Here is a 19,616-nt window from a genome sequence, read left to right as displayed (position 1 = left end):
GCCCCTCCATTGATGCAATTGCGAACCTTCTCTAAGTTTCTTCTGCCTCTCTCCTACAATAACAAATCGAAGTTAGGCGTGGCCGAAAGCGTGATACATGGCATGAGATGATATACGGTAGATTTTCTGGGCAACCCGGTTTTGTTCCCTTCTTGCCTGCGTCAGGGCCCGCTTCTTTCCGCCTGCTGCTGCTGCGGTCTTTACCTCCGAGGTGCCTCTCGATGCCGTACGAGACTCCATACTTGTCCGTTCGCGTGTCTCTGTGGCCTGGACTGGATAAAAGACCGTGTGAAAGACTGTAGACAATGTAGTTACACGTGGAGGGAACACACGGTTGACGGGTTGGGACTGGGTAAGCCAGCGGCCACTAGTATTAAACCCGGTCTTAACCCCGTGGGCCACCCCGGACTGGCTTACTCTGGCTTACGGGCCGGGAGCCAATCAGATTATACCCTTTTCTCGAGAGCACGAGCCTCATGCGCGTCACAATGGCGAAAGCGCATGAAAAAGAGACAGGTATCGCATCTTGGGTATAAATAGGCCAGGTCCAAGCAGGTGTGCCAACTCGACTGAACTATTTATTATACAGCTCACCAGCAATAGAACGAAAAGAGCAAGACATAGAGATCCCCACAAGGCCGGTATTATTTCCTGGAAACCCCTTATATACTCCATCGCGATGACAGCTGCTAGTCCCACCCCCACCAAGACCATCGCCATGGTCGGCGCCACCGGCCACCAAGGCTCCTCCGTCGCCCAGACCTTCCTCGCCCTGCGCCCGCACTGGCACGTCCGCACCCTGACGCGCAACCCGACCTCGCCCGCCGCCCGCAAGCTCGCCGCCCAAGGCGCCGAAGTTGTGCAGGCGGACCTGGAGTCCTCCTCCTCCCCATCCCTCGAGGCCGCCTTCGCAGGCGGTGGCGGTGGCGGCGTGCACGCCGCCTTCCTCAACACCGACTTCTGGGCCCCGTACCGCGCCGCGCTGGCCCGCGGCGAGACCCAGTACGCCGCCAGCTGCATCGGCTTCGAGACCGAGATGCGGCCGTGAAAGCATCATCGGCTACAGATTCGTCGACGACGACGAAGCTGGAGCGGCTGGTGTACAGCGCGCTGGCGCCGCTGCGGGAGGCCAGTGGCGGCAGGTACACGCATTCGTACCACTGGGACAGCAAGGCGGCCGCGGCGGCGTGGATTGCTTCCGCGGCTTCCGGCGTCGCCGACAAGGCTTCGTTCATCTATGTGGGCGCGTATAGCACGAACCCGCTGCTCTTGCCCCAGAAGATGACGAAGAAGAAGGCCCAACAGCAGGGGACGACGACTGGCGCTGAAGAGGAGGAAGAGGAGGAGTACGTGGTGCGTCTACCTGCGGGCCGCGGAATGCGCATGCCCGTCCTCGACATCACCGCGTCGACCGGGCCCTTCGTGCGGTGCCTATCGAGGACGAGCCGCCCAACACCAACCTGCTGGCGTACGACGAGTACCTCGACGTAGACGGGCTGATGCGAGCCTGGTTCGAGGCAGTAGTGGACACAGGCGAAGACGACAACGACGCCACCGGGTCCAAGAAAAGGGGGTATAACCACCGCAGCCCCGGTTCGCGCAGATGGGCATAGACGAGATGAGCCGCGAGACGGGCCTGCCCCTGGAGGTGCTCGAGGCCCCGCCCTTTGTTGAGGAGTTCGGGTACATGGGGGGCGTGGGCGGCGGCTTCGTTGAGCCTCACCAGCTGCGGCACAGGCCGGACACCCGGGCCTTTGCGGACACCCTAAAGTCGCACGGCAGGGAGTATCTTCTGGGGTCCAAGTTGCCCACGGCGGCCACAATTTGATGAAGGTCTGGCTGGTATCGAATAGGACAGGTTAGGTCGTTCTTGGACGGGAAGTGTCCTGGGCAGCATGCACTCTTTCATGCATTAGCTAAAATTCAGATCACAAGTGACGATGGCAATTAGTAAGTAGCTTTAGGGACCGTGGCGGATAGTAGTAATGATAAGTCACCCCTAAACTTGACATTGGCAAACTACATACAGTACACAATATAAATGCTGCCATAAGATGCATGGAAAGAGTGTAGAAGGCTCCCAAAACCTGCTTAGTACAAGTCTCGTTACTCATATCGCCTATGAAATCTATGTTCGCCTTCGCCTTTAAAACAAATCCCAGAAAGCATATTTGTATGTAAGATGACAACAAACATGATGGAAACTCAATCGCGTCATGCAGCTCCCTTTTCCCCAAAGCTCCCCCAACTCCGGCGTGCCATGCCCAGCAACATCTAGTCATGAAAATCGTTACCCTTATATCGCCCGGAGTGTTCCCGTCCTCCCTAAACCCGAGTTGTATTCGACTTCTTGGTCTCGAGACGGGTGCTCTCGGCGCTTCATTTGAGCAGGAGGCGGCCGGCTGTGAGGCGGCGAAGACCTTGGACCATCCCCTGAAGTCTGCCGAGGCCCGGCGCCTGGGCGCTGCACCCGCAGCGGCGCAATTGCTCCTGGCATGCTCTGGACCAGCGGCATGGGTGGCACATCGGGCCGACCAGGCCTCATGGACGGGGCCGCGACCTTGCTCCTGGTGCGAGCAAGTCCGCCGCCTCTGTTGGCCGGGTGAACATTGCCGATCTGTTGCATGCCCTCTTGGCCTCTGCGCATCAGACTACGAGGCGGGACCTCGAGATGACCGTTGGGTCCTCCTTTGGGATTGCCAACGCTGATCAGGTCTACCAGATGGTTCAAACCTTCGGGGGCTTGGACACCGCGGCCTCCTTTCTTGGCCCATTGAGGGGGCTCATTGAAGGTAGGCTCCAAGTTGATGAGAGGCTTTTGCAGCGGCATACGCTGGTTGACGGGACTAGATTCCGGCGAACCACGTCTGGACTTTGTGGCAGGGACGACCAGTAGATGCGGAACAGCATCGTTCGGGCGCGGGCGGGGTTTGGTTTGCGACTGAAGCGGGAACGCAGGAGGCTGACCTGATTGGATCTGCTGGGTGTTGCCAGTGTATTGAGGGGCGAGTGCATTGCTAGGAAATTGCGAGTTCGACTTCATGGAAGGGTGCAGTGCAAATCGAGGTGGTGCCGGACGTGATTTCACGGGGGAGCGTCCTTGAGAAACAGATGTCTTGCGCGTGACTCCCGCGCAGATTTTCGGCTGCGGTTTCGCGGCAGGGGGCTCACGATACTTGGCGGTATGTTCCACGGCAGATGGGAACCACGAAGGCGATTCGGGTGGTGATTCAGGGGTCTCGGGCCGCTTGTTCAAAAGCGAGGGTCCCTCAGTGAAAGCGCCTGGGGCCGAGTCTTTGGCCGGCTCTTTGGCTTGTTCGGCTGTGATTGCGGCTGCCTTCCGATCTTCGTACCCGCTGCCTAACAAACCCGCACCAGTAAAAGCTGCGTCACTGGCGGGGGCGAGATCATTGATAAGAGTGCCATCCGGTTTCTGGGGCTGGGGCTCCTGTTTCTTAGGTACCGATTTCTTTGGTGTGGTAGGGGGGACAGGTGCAGGCAGAATCAAATCTTTCCCGAATTGTGAGAGGCGTTTGTCGAAGCGGCCCATGTCGAGCAGTGGCTCAAACTCGCCGAGCCTGTACTGTTTCTCACTCGAGGATTCTGAAGGGCGCGCACTTGACGGAGCCACGGTGTTGGCGACCTTGGAAATTGGCTTGGGCACGGAGGGCAGCTGCGGTGGCTTCTCATCGATCTTGGGGTTCGTTACCTGCTTCGCTGCAGGCCTGCGATCCACCAGATACCAGCTCCGCCACCCGAAGACCTTTCTGGAGAATCTTGCCGCTAGTTCGGCGTCCTCAGTGCAGAAGTATTGCACGTAGTTGTCGGTGTTCATGAACATGGACGATTTATGTTGGCTCTTCACGGCGAAACAGTACTTCTTGGGCGGCTTCAGCTGTCGTCGTGCCTGCGCCTGTGTTGGCTTATACATGTCATAGTCGGACAGGTTGCAGAGCCTGATGGTATCCTTGTCAACTCCGCTGGTTTCCGGCTTCTTGGAGCTCATCATCTGGCCGTTGTCCAAGAGGGTGATCCATCGTTTATTCCACTTTCCCGGCCGGTTCGAGTGCTGCATGTAAAAGCGGTCTCCTTGTGGCGGGTCCGCTGTATCAGGTACTGATGCCAGCTCGAGGTCTTGAGCGTCGTTAGGGGAATCAGACTCGGCAACGATCAGGTGGTTGTGGGTATCGTTGTCCCACGAGTTCATGACATCTCGTACATGCTCGAAGCGACGGATCTTGCGCTCCAAGCCGAGAGGGCCGTACGATTCAAGCACCACCATTTGCTCAGCTACTTGGCCATGGTCGTATGCTTTCATGGCCAAGCGGATGATATCTGCGGGTGTGCTCTCAGGGGTTACCGAAAAGGGGAAGGTGTGCTGTCTATAACGGACGGAGACAATCTAGTTATGTTAGCACAAGAAAACTTGGGAGGGCGTATGCTAGGTCTTACTCGATCCCCTGCGTTTACGGCAGATATAGGAGCGTCCATCTGTGGCACAATACCTCTACCACCAGGCACAATGCCTTGAGGGGGCTTGGGTAGCTCCGTGAAGGCATAGTTGTTGTCCATAGAGCCTGTGCTGGATGAGGCTGGCGACAATGCTGGCGACATCGAGTCTTTGCTGGAGTCTTTGCTCCTTCGGCCTTTGGTCAAAGCGACGAACTTCTCCAGAACAGGACTCCTTGGCTTGCTGGACCGGCGACCAGACTCTTGGCTATTGGCCAACTGGATCCGCAACCGTTCGAGGTCTTTCTTCTTCTGTTCAGCAATCAAGTGATCAGTCAGAGCATCGTTGTGTGCCATTTCGCGGGCATAGCGTAGAGCATCTTCTCGCTGCTCCCGCATGCGTTGGCTGCGGTCGTCACCGTCTGTGTTCACCAGGCGAGGGTTACGCTCGCTCGCGACGGTGACGTCGTAACGATATTCGAAGTCGGTCATTTCGCTGTCTTGTTGGTTGGAGACAGGCTGTGCTTGCCGTGATTGTTGCCGCGTGAGAGAAGACAAAGGAGGACGGGAGACGGCAGCAGGCGCATCCTCCTCCTTTTCAGTCCGAGCCTGATCCCGTCGACGGGAAGGCTTCAAAGTGGTCGGGACAGAGGGTACAGGAGGGGTTGACTGAGTATTGTCCGTAATCTTTGGGGTAGCATCGTTGGCGTTGCCAGACACACTAGGTCGCCTGCGGTACCGAGACATGGATCTCGCAATAGACTTTCCGGATGAGGACTCAACATGACTTTGGTTTTGTTGTGCTCCTGTGCGATCGGCAACGCCACCGCTGGCGTCACCCCCAGAGATGAGATGTTGCGCATTGGGAACGCTTCGCCCGCGCTGACTTCTGTATCGAGAGAATTTAGGCTGTTCTTCACCGTTGGTTGGCTCCGAAGTAGCGGCGCCTTCATGTGGCGGCATGACCTAGAAGCGGTGGTGGTCGACCCTACTCGACCCGACCCGACTTGTGTTTTGGCCCGTCTCAGACAATCTATTCAATCGATAGCCGCGAAGCTCGAAATGATCTCCAGCAGGGATTTTCGAACTCGCTATCCAAATCCCAAGGGGCCTTTCACCAAAATGTCACACTCGGGATTCCTGGCTGGGTGTATCCAAGGCCACACGTCACGCGCAAACCCCACAGCGCGCAAACAGCCCCAAAACCTGGAAGGGTTGCAAGCTGCTGCAAGGTAACGGCGCGGGCCACCGACGGAGGGACAAGTACGCTAAGCCCACCAAAAGTTGGTAACGTTCTTGTTCGGCTCCTACGTGCGATGCGCTCCTGAGGGTCTCGGCCTGAAAGTCTTCACCAGGAGGTTATTTGCTGCCCATCACTGGTGCTTTTCGATGTTGGAATGAGACATCACTGGAGAAGCGCCCATACGTGTACCAGCGGCGAGCTGGGTAGAGTTGGTAGGATGCACGAGGCTGGATGTCTATCGTGGGTGAAGTGTATGGGCCGGAGGGTCTCAGTCTCATGTAAACTTCAAATGGTCGGTCAACAGGTGGTTTATGGTGGGAGTAAGGTTGGAATTGTAACAGCAGGGAAGACAAATCATATGCATGTTTTGTATCAAACCCATTTCGCTCTGGGGCTTGCTGAACGATACATGTAATTATAGCCACATGCATGACTAGACGGGTTGGCATGAAGAGCGAATCCAATCACAGCCGTGGGCACAGAGGGACTCAGAGGCAGGTACCATTCATGTACGTAAAGCATAGCGCATACGGAAAATAACATTAACGTACATAGGGGGGGGGGGTCAAGGAGGGGGGAAATAAACGAACGTAATTGGCATGTTGTTTTGCCAGTCACGTTTGGGGCTAGTCGCATCAGAAGAGGACCAGTGGCAGCGCGCAAGCAAGGCAAGTGTCATGGCACGCCCCCAATCATCACAATATTGAATTACCAGCTACCAGCAACACGAAAGAGAACAGACCAGGTGAATTGTCACACGATCATTCGCCGCTTGGACAGTTACTAAGTAAATAGGCTGGAAAAGAAGCAACAAGGGAGACAGAGACAGCAAATGGACCAATTCCAGAACAGCTGGCGGGCTTCGGAAACGGCACCGCCAGACCCCTTGCCCAGACCAGCCCACATCTCAATCGACCAACCTAACCTCCCTTGGCTGGTTCTAATTCTTCTAGCTCTTCCTTAGACGGCACGCAACCTCCAGGCCTGCTGCATCTTCAACCTGCCGCCAATGGATGGCTTGTTTGTTTCTCTGTCAATGCTTGGCATAGGGTGTCGGTGTCTGCCGTATTCCTCCTCAACTTTGAACGTGCTTAAATAAGACTCCATGTACCTGAAGCTGCCTAACATAACCTATTTCATACACACCTTGATCTGGCATGCTGTACATACAATATTGATGTACGTAGGGACTACCTACGGTACCTACCAACATGGAAGTACATTGAAGCCCCCTACCTAAGGGGTAGGCAAGTAGTACAGCTGAATTTAAGTATGTTTGAGGACTTTAGCTCACAAAGCAAGTATATCCACCTGTAAGTACTTATTCAATTAACTTCCAATCAATAGGAAAGTCGTCATCAAGTTTAATGGGATGCCAGGGAGGGAACCAGGTTGTCGACCTGCAATCCCCGGTTTTCCTGTGTAGATTGCGATCCAGACCTAAGACATCCCCTCGATTGACATTTCGAGCTGCAGTCTGATTCGAGCCAGAATTCCTTTTCGCATAGTGGCAGTTCCATCGTCATTTGCCTTAGGTAAGCAAGCCGGGCGACTTCAACCCATCGAAGTGTATATAACATTATCTACTCGGGCTTCCAATTACTACCCGAAATCCCGCCTGAGATACCATTCTGGAACCTATGCAGAGATGGCGGGAGACTTAAACATACAGCAGCGAGCGACGTGAGCTAGTTGAGTCATTAGCCAGAAGCTATATCCGATGGCTATGGACTTGTGTATGTCTTGGTTAAAGTGAACGCATAGATTGCAGGTCTGCATTGCAACAAGACAGAACGTTCGACAGCTCAACCTTACGACCACCACTCCAATCGCAGCGCATGTATGCAGGGAGAACAAATACGAGTTCACGTCTGAGAAGAAAAAACAACTTTGTGAGCCCTGCATGTTTGGCACTTGAGCAGGGGGGAAGGTTATGTATGTTACGAGGAATCACTAAGCACCCAGCCAATAGACGTCCATGGCCTTTTGAGGAGAGGACAGGAAAACCCGAACGTAGCTCTGAATCGCCTCTCTGCCCCTAACTGAGCAAGACTACTTATGTACTACACGTGAGTTGCTCACATAACTTGAAATCTTTCGCGAAATGCTTGTGTCCCTTTGTTCTCCCAATCAAGCACTTCATCGCCCTTTTCGTGCAAAAGAGCGACGGATATTGCCGTGAACAAGCAGGAATAGAATTTGAACCCTGCATTTTTCCAATGATTAGGGCACTCCGTCTGTTCGCCTACCGTTGATATGCTACCGGTCCGTCCCGGCTTCAAACGTGTCGGAGCCCACCAACCACCAGAGCAAAGCTCATCAGAGCTGCAGCTCACAAAGAGCTCGCATGCGTTGCCAAGTCTTCATGTTCTAGTCAAAAGATGCACCTCCTGTTGTGCTACCACCGGCCAACTTATCGGTCCTGTAACCTGATGAAACAAGAGTAAAAATAAATACATACCAAAAACAAAACTCAATGGACGATGCGAGTCCTTCTTTCTCTCAACGAGGCCAACGGTCTGGCGTAACTATCGCACCCCGTACCGCGGACGATCTGGCGGCTCTCGCGCGCATCTTCGAGGCCACTTTCGAGGCGACTGGGTGCCCGGTCGAGGGACCACCCGCTCTGAATCTTGCTGCTGCAACAACGCCTGCATTAGTCGAATACTTCTCCGGCCCCCCCGTTGCGAGAGATTGGGGGTTTCGTAGCTGTCGAAGATGACGATACAACGACGACAGCGACGGCGATAGAGCAGTGCAGCAGCAGCAGCAGCGCTCAGCCCCCAGCCTCCCCGCCGCGGAAAAAGATTCTCGGCCATGTCAGTCTGAGACGCGTCGGCCCCCACTCCACCGAGTCTGGACTCTGGAACGCGTCTAGAAGGGGGAAGCTCATCGATAGCAGCAACAGCAACCATAACAACACCAGCCGCCGACAGCTGCTGCCTATGGGGAGTCTCCCGATTGGCGATCGACCCAGCGGTTCAGAAGCGCGGGGTCGGGGGCCGCTTGATGGACTACGTCGAGCGAGAGGCGAGACGCGAAGGCAAGACACTCGTCTTGGGTGTGTTAGACAAGGACGTCGCGGCGATACGGATGTATGAGGGGCGCGGCTGGGTAAGGTTCGGCCAAGAGGAAGGGTTTGCGGGGAGGGATGGGAGATTGTGGACGATGTATTACTATGGGCTGAGCTACAACGATGCTCTTCCGTCTTCAAGGGGTTTTCCTAAGGACTTCTTAACTCCGGGGCAATAGTCGTGGTATATCAATGAACCAAAATATTAGATAAACACAAAACTGTAGGCCTATAATACTAGCTATTTCCAGAGGACGACAGATATGTACAATCAAAAGCTACAATCTTCACCAGACTTTAAGGCATCCGGGGCTCAGACTCCTCCCTTGTAGGCGATAGAGGCACGAAAGCAGCCTGCGGAAACCCCTGAAACGCGGGAAGATCGCACAAGCCCGAGACTTTACACATACCCACCTCCTCCTGCGCCAGCGCGGTCGAGAAGGCGTCTTGCTCCGCCTTTGTCATCCGTCCCCAATCCGTCCTGCCATCGCGCTGCTGCTGGAGGAAGGCGCCACCGCCGTCTTCTTCTTCGTCATCATCATAGTCATCATCATAGTCATCATCGCCATCGCACAGGACAAGCTTGCGGCGCCGCAGCAGCCTGACGAGATAGGCCTTGGACGTGACGCCGTACCGCGCCTTCAGCTCGGACGGTGTCCACTCCCGCAGGCCGGTCCGGAACAGGTCGCGCTCGAGGATCTCCTCCTTGGAGCGCCCGGCGAAGCTCTCGTTCCACTCCGTGTCCGCCCAGTCGAAGATCTCGTAGTAGTCGCGCATGTCTTCATCGGCGTCGTCGTCGTACCCATCGAAAGCTGTTCTCTTGGCGGCGGTGCTCAGACCTGACTTGCGGCGCAAGAGGCTCCTTCTCCTGTTCCTGTTATGCGGTGTGCGCTCCATGGGTTCCATGAAACCCCGATCATTGGCCCCATCCTCGACCTTGAGGTACGCGCAGCCCTCCCAGGGTCCCGCGCAGTTCCATTTCTCTGGAAGAGCGGGGTCTTCAAGATGCTTGCGCTCGGTGATGTTGAAAAAGGAGGAATCATCCCTGGTATATGAGATCGCGATGTCCTTGAGCTCGCTGGCTGACGTCTCGAGGAAACTGTTGCTGTCAGTCGGGCCCCGCAGTTCGTCCTGGGGTGAACTTGACTCACCTGCGGATACGGGGCGACGTGCCCAATGCCCCTCCTTCTTTCCCCTGACTTCGAACAAGCAGTTGCCCCTATTGACAAATGAGATCTCGGGTGCCATTCTTATCGGACTGTGATACTTACTGGCCGACACTTTTCACCCTATGGAAGGTCCTTTTCGTGGGTCGACTATGTTAGCTCCCTGTACGCAGGTCTACTTCGGTAAGGCGCACTTAGCATACTACGGTATTCAAGTTATATGCAATCCATAATCCCATTGTCAGTCGTCAAGAACAAGAGTGCTTTCGACAGGATGTGGCGTTGCTTTCAGCGTCTAGGGCACAGTGTGGATAAATTGTTACCGGAATAAAGACCACAGCTATAACCTGCTGTCAGGGGCCATTGTCCCAACCCATGAGTAAAATCATCTAGAATGACTTCTTTCTTCAATTCTCCTTTGTACCACTGGAGTAACATCAGTGCACAATATTGAGAGACCAGAGGCAGAGATATCGGGTTTGGCCGACCAATAGTTGATGGCAGACCCAACAATAGTAAAATACTACTAATTCGAGGCAACGACCCCTGGAATTAACATACGTGGCGGGGGCATCCTGAATTGTTGAGCTGATGTTCATCTGGAGAACGTACGTTGGGCAGGAAGCTTTCACGGAACGAACCGAGAGTCCCACTCGGTACTCTGTACAAAAAGTATCAACGGTAAGCTATCTCGTGGCCCACCCTTTCTGGTTGGAATATAAGCAATCATAGCAAACACATTTTCATCGAATCATCCAACTGATCAATTCAGCTCATGATTGCAACAGGCAAGATGGCCGAGCGGTCTAAGGCGCTCGACTCAAGCGACAGCTTGACCATCATCAGATGGTAACAATTCGAGTCAGGAAACTGGCGGGGGTTCGAATCCCCCTCTTGTCAAAGCGTTTGTTTTTTTTGGTGAATATCACAACGATTTCAATTTTTTTTTCTTCCTGTAACTTACACAGCATAGAGTGCTTTCCCCTCATCTATACCCCACCTAGTATACCAGAGACTATGTTCCCAGCTTATCATCGCGGTACACAACCCTCTGATTCTAACCCTGTCGCCCTCTTTTGATGACTATGTATCTCAACCAGGACCGCCTGGTCCACTGAGCAGCTCCGCAGCCAGCTGTGTCCCCCGCACCGCTCCGTTCCCAAACTGGTATCGTGACGGGGATCTCGCGCGAGAACCTGTCTATTTGCTTCACACATCACGCCCGGCTAAATGATCCCAGCCCCCTTGGCCTGGAAGGAAAAATTATATGGCGCCAAGGAGAGCACTCTGGATCCCCTCAGCTGGGCGCACGCCCAGCCGGGTGACGGGAAGCTTGACTGGGAATTTTTCCATGCTTTTGTCGATCGTGAAAGCGCATCTGCAAGGGAGCGTTGCAAGGTTGCCGGAATTCTCAACCGGGCGCTGGGCGACGCTCTACATGATACGTCCCTCATTTAAGTGTACATATGCAGCTATTCCTATTCCCGGGGAAAACCCACCATACGTAGCTGGGCTGCTACCAAGGCAGAGGGAAGTTAGCATGACATGACTATAGATATAAAGACCTCTGGAGTTCCTTTTCCCAAGCTCTTCTTCGTATACCTGTGGTGTTTTCATGCCTATGCCAAGACAACCGACGACATCATGCGCGTATCCGGCATTTTGAATACCGCACTCTTTGCGCTTTGCGCCGCCGCGGCCACCGTGCCGACTCCTGTCGAGGTCCTCCGGCGCCAACACAGTGCCGGCACGGTCATCACCAAGTGCGCCAAGCCAGGTGTCCTGGCTCTGGCCTTCGATGATGGGCCATACCAATGTGCGAAACTCCTACCTATTCTATGCATTTGGCACCGGTGCCAGCGACCCTCGATATTGACCATGTTCGCGTATAGACACATCTAGCCTTGTCGACACACTGAACAATGCCGGTGCCAAGGCAACCTTCTTCTTCACTGGCACGCTTTACGGTAAGGGAGAATACGAATGTCCATGTTGGATTATCGAACGAAAAGCTGACAGGGGCTTTGTGCAGGATGCATCTACAACCAGAAGGCTGCGGTTAAGAAGGCCTACGACAGCGGCCATCAAATTGCTTCACACACATGGTTAGTCTAGCTACCTCTTAGAGAGACTCCAATTTCGCAACATGAGAGAAAAAGAAACATCAAGCTAACCTCTCTTTTTCTCTACCAGGACGCACGCCAACCTGGCCAACCTCGGGACCTCGCAGATCCAGTCGGAGATGCAGAAGGTCGAGCAGGCCTTCGTCAACATCTTCGGCAAGAAGCCGGCGTACATGCGGCCGCCCAACCTGGCGACGAGCAGCAACATGCTGGGCGTGATGCGGTCCATGGGCTACAGCGTCATCACCGACGACGTCGACACGGGCGACTGGAACGGGCAATCCCCCGCGCAGAGCCAGCAGAAGTTCCAGCAGGCCGGCGCGGGCGGCAACGGCCACATCCCGCTCATGCACGAGACGTACGCCTCCACCGTCAACACGCTCGTGCCCTGGCTCATCAACTGGGCCAAGACCAACAACCTCAAGCTGGTCACTGTCGGTAAGTGAAATCCATCATCCTGATCGATCGATCGGCTTTCTCCCCCTTTTCCTCCCAACTTGCTTCTGGGGAAGTGAGTGAGTGTATGGGTGGCATATAGGGGCGCACGTACCCTACTAGCTCAAGCATTACCTACAGTATAACATAATGGCTGACTGACTGCTTGAATAGCCGAGTGTTTGAACGACGCGGGTGGCATGTACCAGTCTGGAGACTTCCCTGGAAATGGACAGAGCACCTGCTAAGGGCATCATGCCCCTCCCTGTCAGCCAGCCAGCCTTTTGGGGATGACAAGCTCTGATACGATGCGGCAACGAATTCCATCAAACAACGCTCTGGAGGCCGGTTGAGCAAAACGAACTAGTTATTCAATAAATCTCCCCCAAACGGCGATGGCAAATATAGCGGTGATTGTCTATATCGAAATTCACTACCACATCTATCCCCTCTCCCTACCACAACCAACAGAACCATGGCTGCTTCAAAGTCTAAGTACAAACTCAGCAACAAACACTCACTCTTGCCTTGAAGACCGAAGTGTATATATCTAAAGAGACCCTTTCTCCCTTGCCCGGGTCGGTATAGCCTAGCGGTAGTATCATTATTCATATACTTAAAGGCAAGAGGGTTCAACTCCTTCTGCGGGCAATTTTTTCTTTTGATTTTTCACCACTACCTCCCATTCCTTCCCATTATCTTCTCTATACTCATTGCCAAACAAAGAAGTGGACGAAACTTGCCTTTTTTTTGCTAGGCGTCTATTGCAGGTGAACTAGGTAGGTATTCTCCAACAGTCGATTCTAATTGCCGGATGGCGCAGGCGGCTCCCATGAGAGTTAATGTTGGAGATATATGTCAGGAGGGCAACGTGATGTCAGTCTCACTCAGCACTGGTTCCAGTTTTGCGGTATTGGGGTCTGCAGATCATCTACCCCGGGCAAAGTGATCAATCATGGGCTCCTGCAGCGTATTGCGTCCGTACAGTAGGTTATGTATGTTGTATGTATGTATACTGATTCCGGGAAGCACATGCACGACATAGCTTCTACCAGTGTTGCATGCCTCATGTACACATATCTGGTCGACCTATCACACCCCATACCGAGGGAGTCTGGGCTACTCCCAGGACCGACGTGCTTTGGTTACGGGCGGGAGAAGGGCCATGTGCCACGTTGTCCGGTGTAACCTGACATCGAACAAGTCAATCTGGCCAGAAGAGGTTGCTCAGTGACGTTTGGAGATGTTTCGCATATGCATTTCCTATCTTCGCACAAGGTGTTGTGTTTGTTCTGGCTTGATCCTTGGCCTGGGACGACTTGTCGGGGGGTGATTCCTACCAGCTGCTGTTACCCGACAGTACCTACTGCAGCCCTATTAATAGCGCTGGGATTGTTCAGCTAGTGCGGGGCAGAACCCGACAGATTGGATCCAATACAGGGTGCTATGTACTCCGTACCTCTATTGGGATGAGCATCAAGAGATCCGGGGGTATCTCAGGTGGTCAATAAAGAGAAAAGAAGACTCATTACATAGCATTACGGTAGCAATAAATCGACCATCGGTTCCAGATACCATTTGCATTGCGTCCAGAAACATCTGGGCGTTCTGATTGCCAGTATTGCAGGGAATGCCCATAAAACTCCTAGACGGTGGTTCCGGCAATTCGGTTTCTCTCGTTGGGCTGTCCTCGCCCAATGGCATTGCGTGACACGGTCATGAAACCAGGAGAAGATTCTTCATTGTCGGAGTTTGCCTTAGGTATCTGGTCGATTTGCATTGCATGAACCACAATCACTCCTGCCACTGTCAAGCCCAACGAGTTTTGTTGCGAGGCGGGCAGAGTTTGCAGCTATTAGCAGCTACTTCTGTCAACCTTGTATGGTTCCCGTCGCGGCTTGTCACTCAAGCACTGCAAATCTTGGGCCAGAGTCATGCATGCAACATCAATGGATCACTGCGTCACCCACTCTGATCCACCTGCACCCAACATGGGATCCCACCTTGGAAGAAAGTATTGGACTTCAACTTGGAGCGACAATTCTTCATTTTATTAGGGAAAAATGCCATGGCCCCTTTCCCAAGTGGCGACATTGTAGCAAGTTTGCTTTAAGATTTTGGTGATTAACTGAGCATTCACCGCCTCGGAAATTGCCTGGTTCTAATCAAATATGCTCGCTGAACACTGAGAACATGAAGGTAGGACTGGCTGTTGTAAGAAGTAATAGGTAAGTGGTGTAAGCAAGTACTGCTCAAGGTACCTGCTGCTGTACGTCAAATGCTCAGGTTGCTTGCAGTGCATGCCGTACCTTATCCACCTGCCCGCACCTTGTCGTGCCTCATCTCCATCTCAGTGAGCTTCAATTTGATTCAATTAATGGAAGAATGCCTGAGAAAGTGTCCATACCAAACCACCGTGATGTGTAAGTAGTAGCATCCACCTGCGCCAGCACATCCACTTGCTGAGTCCTTCTATTACTAAGAAAGAGTTCCAGGGGCTTTATTACCCCCAGGTTCCCATGTCCCAGCAGCCGTCACTGCTTGAATCCCACCCGACACCTTATTTTTGCACACGTGCCTGGCCTAAACACAATTCCATCCTTCAGCACGCCACCTTCATTCATCGTTTACAACACGGAGCAGTTTGCCCGTCGCGCAGTATTGCCATCAGGCTCCCAGCCTCAACCGACAAACTCTCAACCTTCCGAGTCGTCCGTGACTCAATTCTCTATTTGTTACTGCTTCAGGTTCACTCATCTCTGCGGAATAGGCTTCCGCACTGCACTGACTCGCGTGGTGCAGCGTGCGGGTATGATCTCATCTCGCTTTCACCAATTCAACTAACACACTACTAATACGAACGACTGGCGCCATCTACTTCCTGCCACCGCTACCACCGCCGATCCTGCCTGTCGCTATTCTACTCTACTGAAATTTGTCGACCTGTCCTTCTGGCCATACTCAACGACATCGCGACAGTATTTCCCCACGCTCGCAGACAGGGCTGCCGTATTCCCAGGCTCAACCCGAGTCTCCGCCCGCTGACTAGCATGCCCGACTTCTCTCAGCGCTTCCGGCGCTCCAAGAAGGGCGCCATGGGGCCAGCTGCGTCGCCTGTCAGTGCCCCTCCTCTGCGCGAAACTCAGCCGACGGACGATCGACGACGCCTGCTCGTGAGGCACCCCCGACCCTCACCATCTCAACCTCGACAACGCCGCCGCGATCGAGCCACGGCACGCAGAGCGCCACCAGCTTTCACCCGCCCAAATCCCCATTTCGCAACTTCAAGTTCCGTTCGTCGCACAAGCGAGCGCGCTCCCGCCCCGGCGTCGCTGGCGCAGCCGTCCTCGCCTGCGATCGTGAATCATGGCCCCGCCGGGGAGAGCGACCCCAAAGACCGTACTGCCGGCCAGAGCGACGTCGCCCAAGCTTCTAAACAAGGGGGTGGTCCAGGGGACATGCTGCACAAGATCCCCGCCTTCTTGAACCTGTCCGTGCAGGACATAATTGCCAAATATAGCGAGATCATCTGGACGGAGGGGAGCGAACCATGCTGGGCACTCAAGACCCTGTGGCGCATCCCCAGTATGCGCCATTGAGTCCCATGTATCGCAACCTCGACCGGTACGGCAATGTCCAGCCATGGAACAGCAACCGAATCAAGCTCCAGGTACCCGAAGGCGCCACAGACTACATCAACGCTTCACCCATCATCTTGAAGTCCCCGTTGAACCCCGACGACAGGCCACCGCATCGGTACATTGCTATGCAAGGTCCCAAAGGCAATACCACGGAGCACACGTGGCGCATGGTGGCGGAACAGCTGCAAAGCCCTGCAGTAATCGTTATGCTTACCGAAACACACGAGAAGCACATTGAGAAGTGTTTCCCATACTACCCGCGAGACGTCGATGAGACAAAAGAGCTTGGCGAAGCTGACGAATTCGGCGACGGTTTCCGGGCCAGTCTAAAATGTGTCTCGGTGGAAGAGAAAGCCGAAGGCGCAATCGTAATGCGCCAGCTGGTACTGCACGTCGAGGGCCGAGACGAGGACATGGTGGTCTGGCATCTCCTGTACAAGAAATGGCCCGATTACGGAGTGCCGGCGCTGGAGGACATCGAATCATTCTTCGAGCTCATGCGACTGTCACGAGCCAAGAATGCCAGCCAGGACAACCCACGCATTGTCCATTGCTCCGCGGGCGTGGGACGCAGCGGCACCTTCATCGCCCTGGAGCACCTCATGCGCGAAGTCGACTCGGGCGATTTAGAGAACTACGACGAGAAGCATGGGGGCGCGGATGCCCCGGATCTGGTCTTCGATACGGTCAACACGCTTCGGGAACAGCGGAGAATGATGGTTCAGGCAGAGCCACAGTTCCTGTTCATCTACCAGGTTCTCCGGAAGCAATGGATGGAGAAGTACAATGTGGTCGAGGAAGACGACGAGCCGGCCTCTAAGCGATTGGAAGTTGCCCATGACCCTTTTGTGGAGGATTAGGCCTGTAGGCCGCCGAAGATTTTGCTGGGAGATGTCACACACTCTCCATCATCGCTCTTGAAGCCGATGAGAGTTAAATTTTTGCACCCCAGTACAGCCGGTGCACTACTGGGCCTGTCTACGCCATTTGCCTCTTCATTTTAAGGCAGATGTATATTCGTTACCGGGAAGCATGAAGCCCGGATTATTAGGATTGGTTTTGGCGCTTATTTCTGCCAGCAAGCAAGAATGGCCGCCCTTACACACGGCCTTGGTACGAGATAGGAGTTTTCTGCGATAAAAAGCAAGGATCACGTTATCTGATTGGCATTTGCATTTGAGGATCGGAAAGGGAACAATTCAGCATAGCGTGGTATGATCGATTACGGAGGGTTATTTGGCAAGAGATGCATTTGTAACCTGGTGCACGGCGATTGCATTCAGACAGGAGTGTGGCATTGGTCGGTATGGCCGGAAATGGGGGAAACGATTCTCTTCACCTTCAACTTCTCCCTTGCACACACAAGCTTAGATTCAAGTAAGATAGCAAGCAGATGGACGATGGACGGATTGCATGCATTTGAGATACCCCATTACGCAGCGCGGCTCGCCTTTCTCTCTATCTCTCTGCGTTTTATAGAGACAGATCCGAGGATTAGGAGGAGACAGGATAATAGACACAACAGAGCAATAAACACTCTGCTGGCCACATGTACATGAACCATTTGTGTTTATATGTGACACCGTCTCGAACCCTTTTGAGCAACTATATGGAGGTTGTCTTCGACTTTCCCCCTTTTTAATTGGATATTGTCGGATGATAGCTAACATCCGGGATCCCGAAAATAGGCTTTTTGGCCTACATTCATGCCTAAGTAAACAGTAAATATTTCGAGAGGTGAAGACATGCATATGTCTATCATGATTCATATGGAAGCCAAAGGCTATTCGTCGTTCCGCCATTGACAAATCACTGCAACTATTGCGTCACGAAAGTGATGGCGGGGTAGGACGGGTAATAGAGAGAGTTGGACTTACAGTACATAAACAGGTTGTTATATGCAGCCACTTTGTTGGCCACTCACTCTCTTTTCTCTTGGATAAGAATACTTTCTCACCCAAGAGTTGTGACCAACCTGCTTGAATAGTCTCCATATTTCAGCGATATAAACATATATATATTCGTATCCATCTCCCAGGAACACAATGGCAAGCCCCAAGGCCCAACCGGATCTTCAACAACTTGGCGAGCGGCTCCTACACCAGGGGCCCGTCAAGACGCTGCGAACCCCGAAGCGCGTCCGGATCCAGTTCGGCAACACCTTCGTCGCCGACACCACCTCGGCGCTCTGCGTGTGGGAGCATGACTACTACCCCTTCTACTACCTGCCTCTATCCGCGTTCCGGGACGGTGTCCTCCAACCAAAAGAAGAAGAAAACGAGAGGGCAGCAGCATCATCATCATCATCATCACCCTTCTACACCGCCAAGCTTGTTGTAAGGGACTGGACCACGGACCGGGTCCTGGTGTTCAGCCCGGACCTCCCGCCCAACAGCGCGGCGCGCCCCTCGCCGGCCTGGCGCGCGTGGAGTTCTCGGCGCCCGGCGCGGCGTGGTTCGAGGAGGACGAGCGCATCTACGTGCACCCGCGGGACCCGTACAAGCGCATCGACATCCTGCCCTCGACGCGCCCCGTCCGCGTCTTCGTCGGAGGGCAGCTCGTGGCCAGCGCGTCGTCGGCCATGCACCTGTACGAGACGGGGCTGCCGGTGCGGTACTACCTGCCGGCCACGGCGATCGCGGACCACTTGGACCTCATCAGGGAGAGCGGGACGACGACGCAGTGTCCATATAAGGGGGAGGCTAACTACTATTCGGTCGTCTTGCCGCCGGGGGAGCGGGGCAAGGAAGGGAAGGAGACGGTGGTCGAAGATGTGGTTTGGTATTACCGGACGCCCACCCACGAGAGCGCGCGGGTCGCGGGACTGCTCTGCTTCTACAACGAGAAGGTGGATATCGAGCTGGATGGGAAGATGCTGGAGAGACCCAAGTCCATCTTTGCATGAAACCGGGGTGATGACCTTAATTAGCCACCAAAAACAAGTTGAGATTTTCATTAAGTTCAATACATATAATTGGACCACACATATTAGGGGAGATGGATCAGATCAGATCAGACCGGGCTCGACTCATTATTTTACTCCGTATGCATGTACAGTAACCTATGCATGTGTACGTGTAGGGGTCCATCTGCAGATGCTTTTTCTTTACGAGATGTGTAACCCCAATACCCTTTCTCAACATGGCTGTATTCGACTTGTCATGCGCACGCCTCATATGTGCGGTGAGGACGGTCCCACGTAGCTCTGTTGCACATCATAAAAGAACAGCTTCAGTCAGAGCTGACGAAGCAAGGTATGTAATATAAAGCGGCGAACGAGCATAAGCACACCAAAATAGATATAGGGAACGAATGGCACATAGAGAGAGAGAGAGAGAGAGAGAGAGAGAGAGACGAGCTCGGCGTAAGATGACCTGAATATCCTAGCACGAATCCTAGTCCGACGAAGCTCACCGCATCCGGGCAAATGCAAAGAACGACAAGCACGCACATTGTCACCCACCCCCCTGCCCGGCAGAGTGACGA

General features: G+C 53.9%; 8 protein-coding genes across 8 annotated transcripts; 6 read left to right on the top strand and 2 right to left on the bottom strand.

Annotated features, from left to right (window-relative positions):
- Positions 1-679: 679 nt before the first annotated feature.
- Positions 680-1,613, top strand: PG994_008726 (uncharacterized protein; the record flags this gene model as incomplete). The annotated part of the gene is given in 3 exon segments (XM_066860135.1): positions 680-1,044; positions 1,107-1,422; positions 1,440-1,613. 3 exon segments carry the CDS (start codon positions 680-682, stop codon positions 1,611-1,613), a joined length of 855 nt encoding a protein of 284 aa, XP_066713724.1.
- Positions 1,604-1,828, top strand: PG994_008725 (uncharacterized protein; the record flags this gene model as incomplete). Its single annotated transcript, XM_066860134.1, has 1 exon — positions 1,604-1,828. The coding sequence occupies one exon, from the start codon at positions 1,604-1,606 to the stop codon at positions 1,826-1,828; it is 225 nt and encodes a 74-aa protein (XP_066713723.1).
- A 468-nt stretch (positions 1,829-2,296) lies between these two features.
- PG994_008724 (uncharacterized protein) lies at positions 2,297-5,412 on the bottom strand (the record flags this gene model as incomplete). The annotated part of the gene is made up of 2 exons (XM_066860133.1): positions 2,297-4,402; positions 4,453-5,412. 2 exons carry the CDS (start codon positions 5,410-5,412, stop codon positions 2,297-2,299), a joined length of 3,066 nt encoding a protein of 1,021 aa, XP_066713722.1.
- A 2,973-nt stretch (positions 5,413-8,385) lies between these two features.
- On the top strand, positions 8,386-8,944 carry PG994_008723 (uncharacterized protein; the record flags this gene model as incomplete). The annotated part of the gene is made up of 2 exons (XM_066860132.1): positions 8,386-8,564; positions 8,629-8,944. Coding segments are annotated over 2 exons (495 nt in total), but the record flags the coding sequence as incomplete, so codon positions are not given.
- Positions 8,945-9,062: 118 nt separating this feature from the next.
- On the bottom strand, positions 9,063-10,013 carry PG994_008722 (uncharacterized protein; the record flags this gene model as incomplete). The annotated part of the gene is made up of 1 exon (XM_066860131.1): positions 9,063-10,013. One exon carries the CDS (start codon positions 10,011-10,013, stop codon positions 9,063-9,065), a length of 951 nt encoding a protein of 316 aa, XP_066713720.1.
- A 1,562-nt stretch (positions 10,014-11,575) lies between these two features.
- Positions 11,576-12,737, top strand: PG994_008721 (polysaccharide deacetylase; the record flags this gene model as incomplete). The annotated part of the gene is made up of 5 exons (XM_066860130.1): positions 11,576-11,747; positions 11,824-11,898; positions 11,964-12,036; positions 12,125-12,492; positions 12,664-12,737. 5 exons carry the CDS (start codon positions 11,576-11,578, stop codon positions 12,735-12,737), a joined length of 762 nt encoding a protein of 253 aa, XP_066713719.1.
- Positions 12,738-15,539: 2,802 nt separating this feature from the next.
- Positions 15,540-16,990, top strand: PG994_008720 (uncharacterized protein; the record flags this gene model as incomplete). Its single annotated transcript, XM_066860129.1, has 2 exons — positions 15,540-15,983; positions 16,010-16,990. The coding sequence occupies 2 exons, from the start codon at positions 15,540-15,542 to the stop codon at positions 16,988-16,990; spliced, it is 1,425 nt and encodes a 474-aa protein (XP_066713718.1).
- A 1,185-nt stretch (positions 16,991-18,175) lies between these two features.
- Positions 18,176-19,035, top strand: PG994_008719 (uncharacterized protein; the record flags this gene model as incomplete). Its single annotated transcript, XM_066860128.1, has 2 exons — positions 18,176-18,466; positions 18,526-19,035. 2 exons carry the CDS (start codon positions 18,176-18,178, stop codon positions 19,033-19,035), a joined length of 801 nt encoding a protein of 266 aa, XP_066713717.1.
- Between the last annotated feature and the right edge of the window lie 581 nt (positions 19,036-19,616).

Source organism: Apiospora phragmitis, assembly GCF_038363925.1.
Source record: "Apiospora phragmitis strain CBS 135458 chromosome Unknown utg000008l:1.0-3514335.0:1.0-3519231.0, whole genome shotgun sequence".
Classification (NCBI taxonomy): Eukaryota; Fungi; Ascomycota; class Sordariomycetes; order Amphisphaeriales; family Apiosporaceae; genus Apiospora; species Apiospora phragmitis.
Note: the sequence above shows the minus strand (reverse complement) of the source record. Positions and strands in the feature narration are given on the sequence as shown.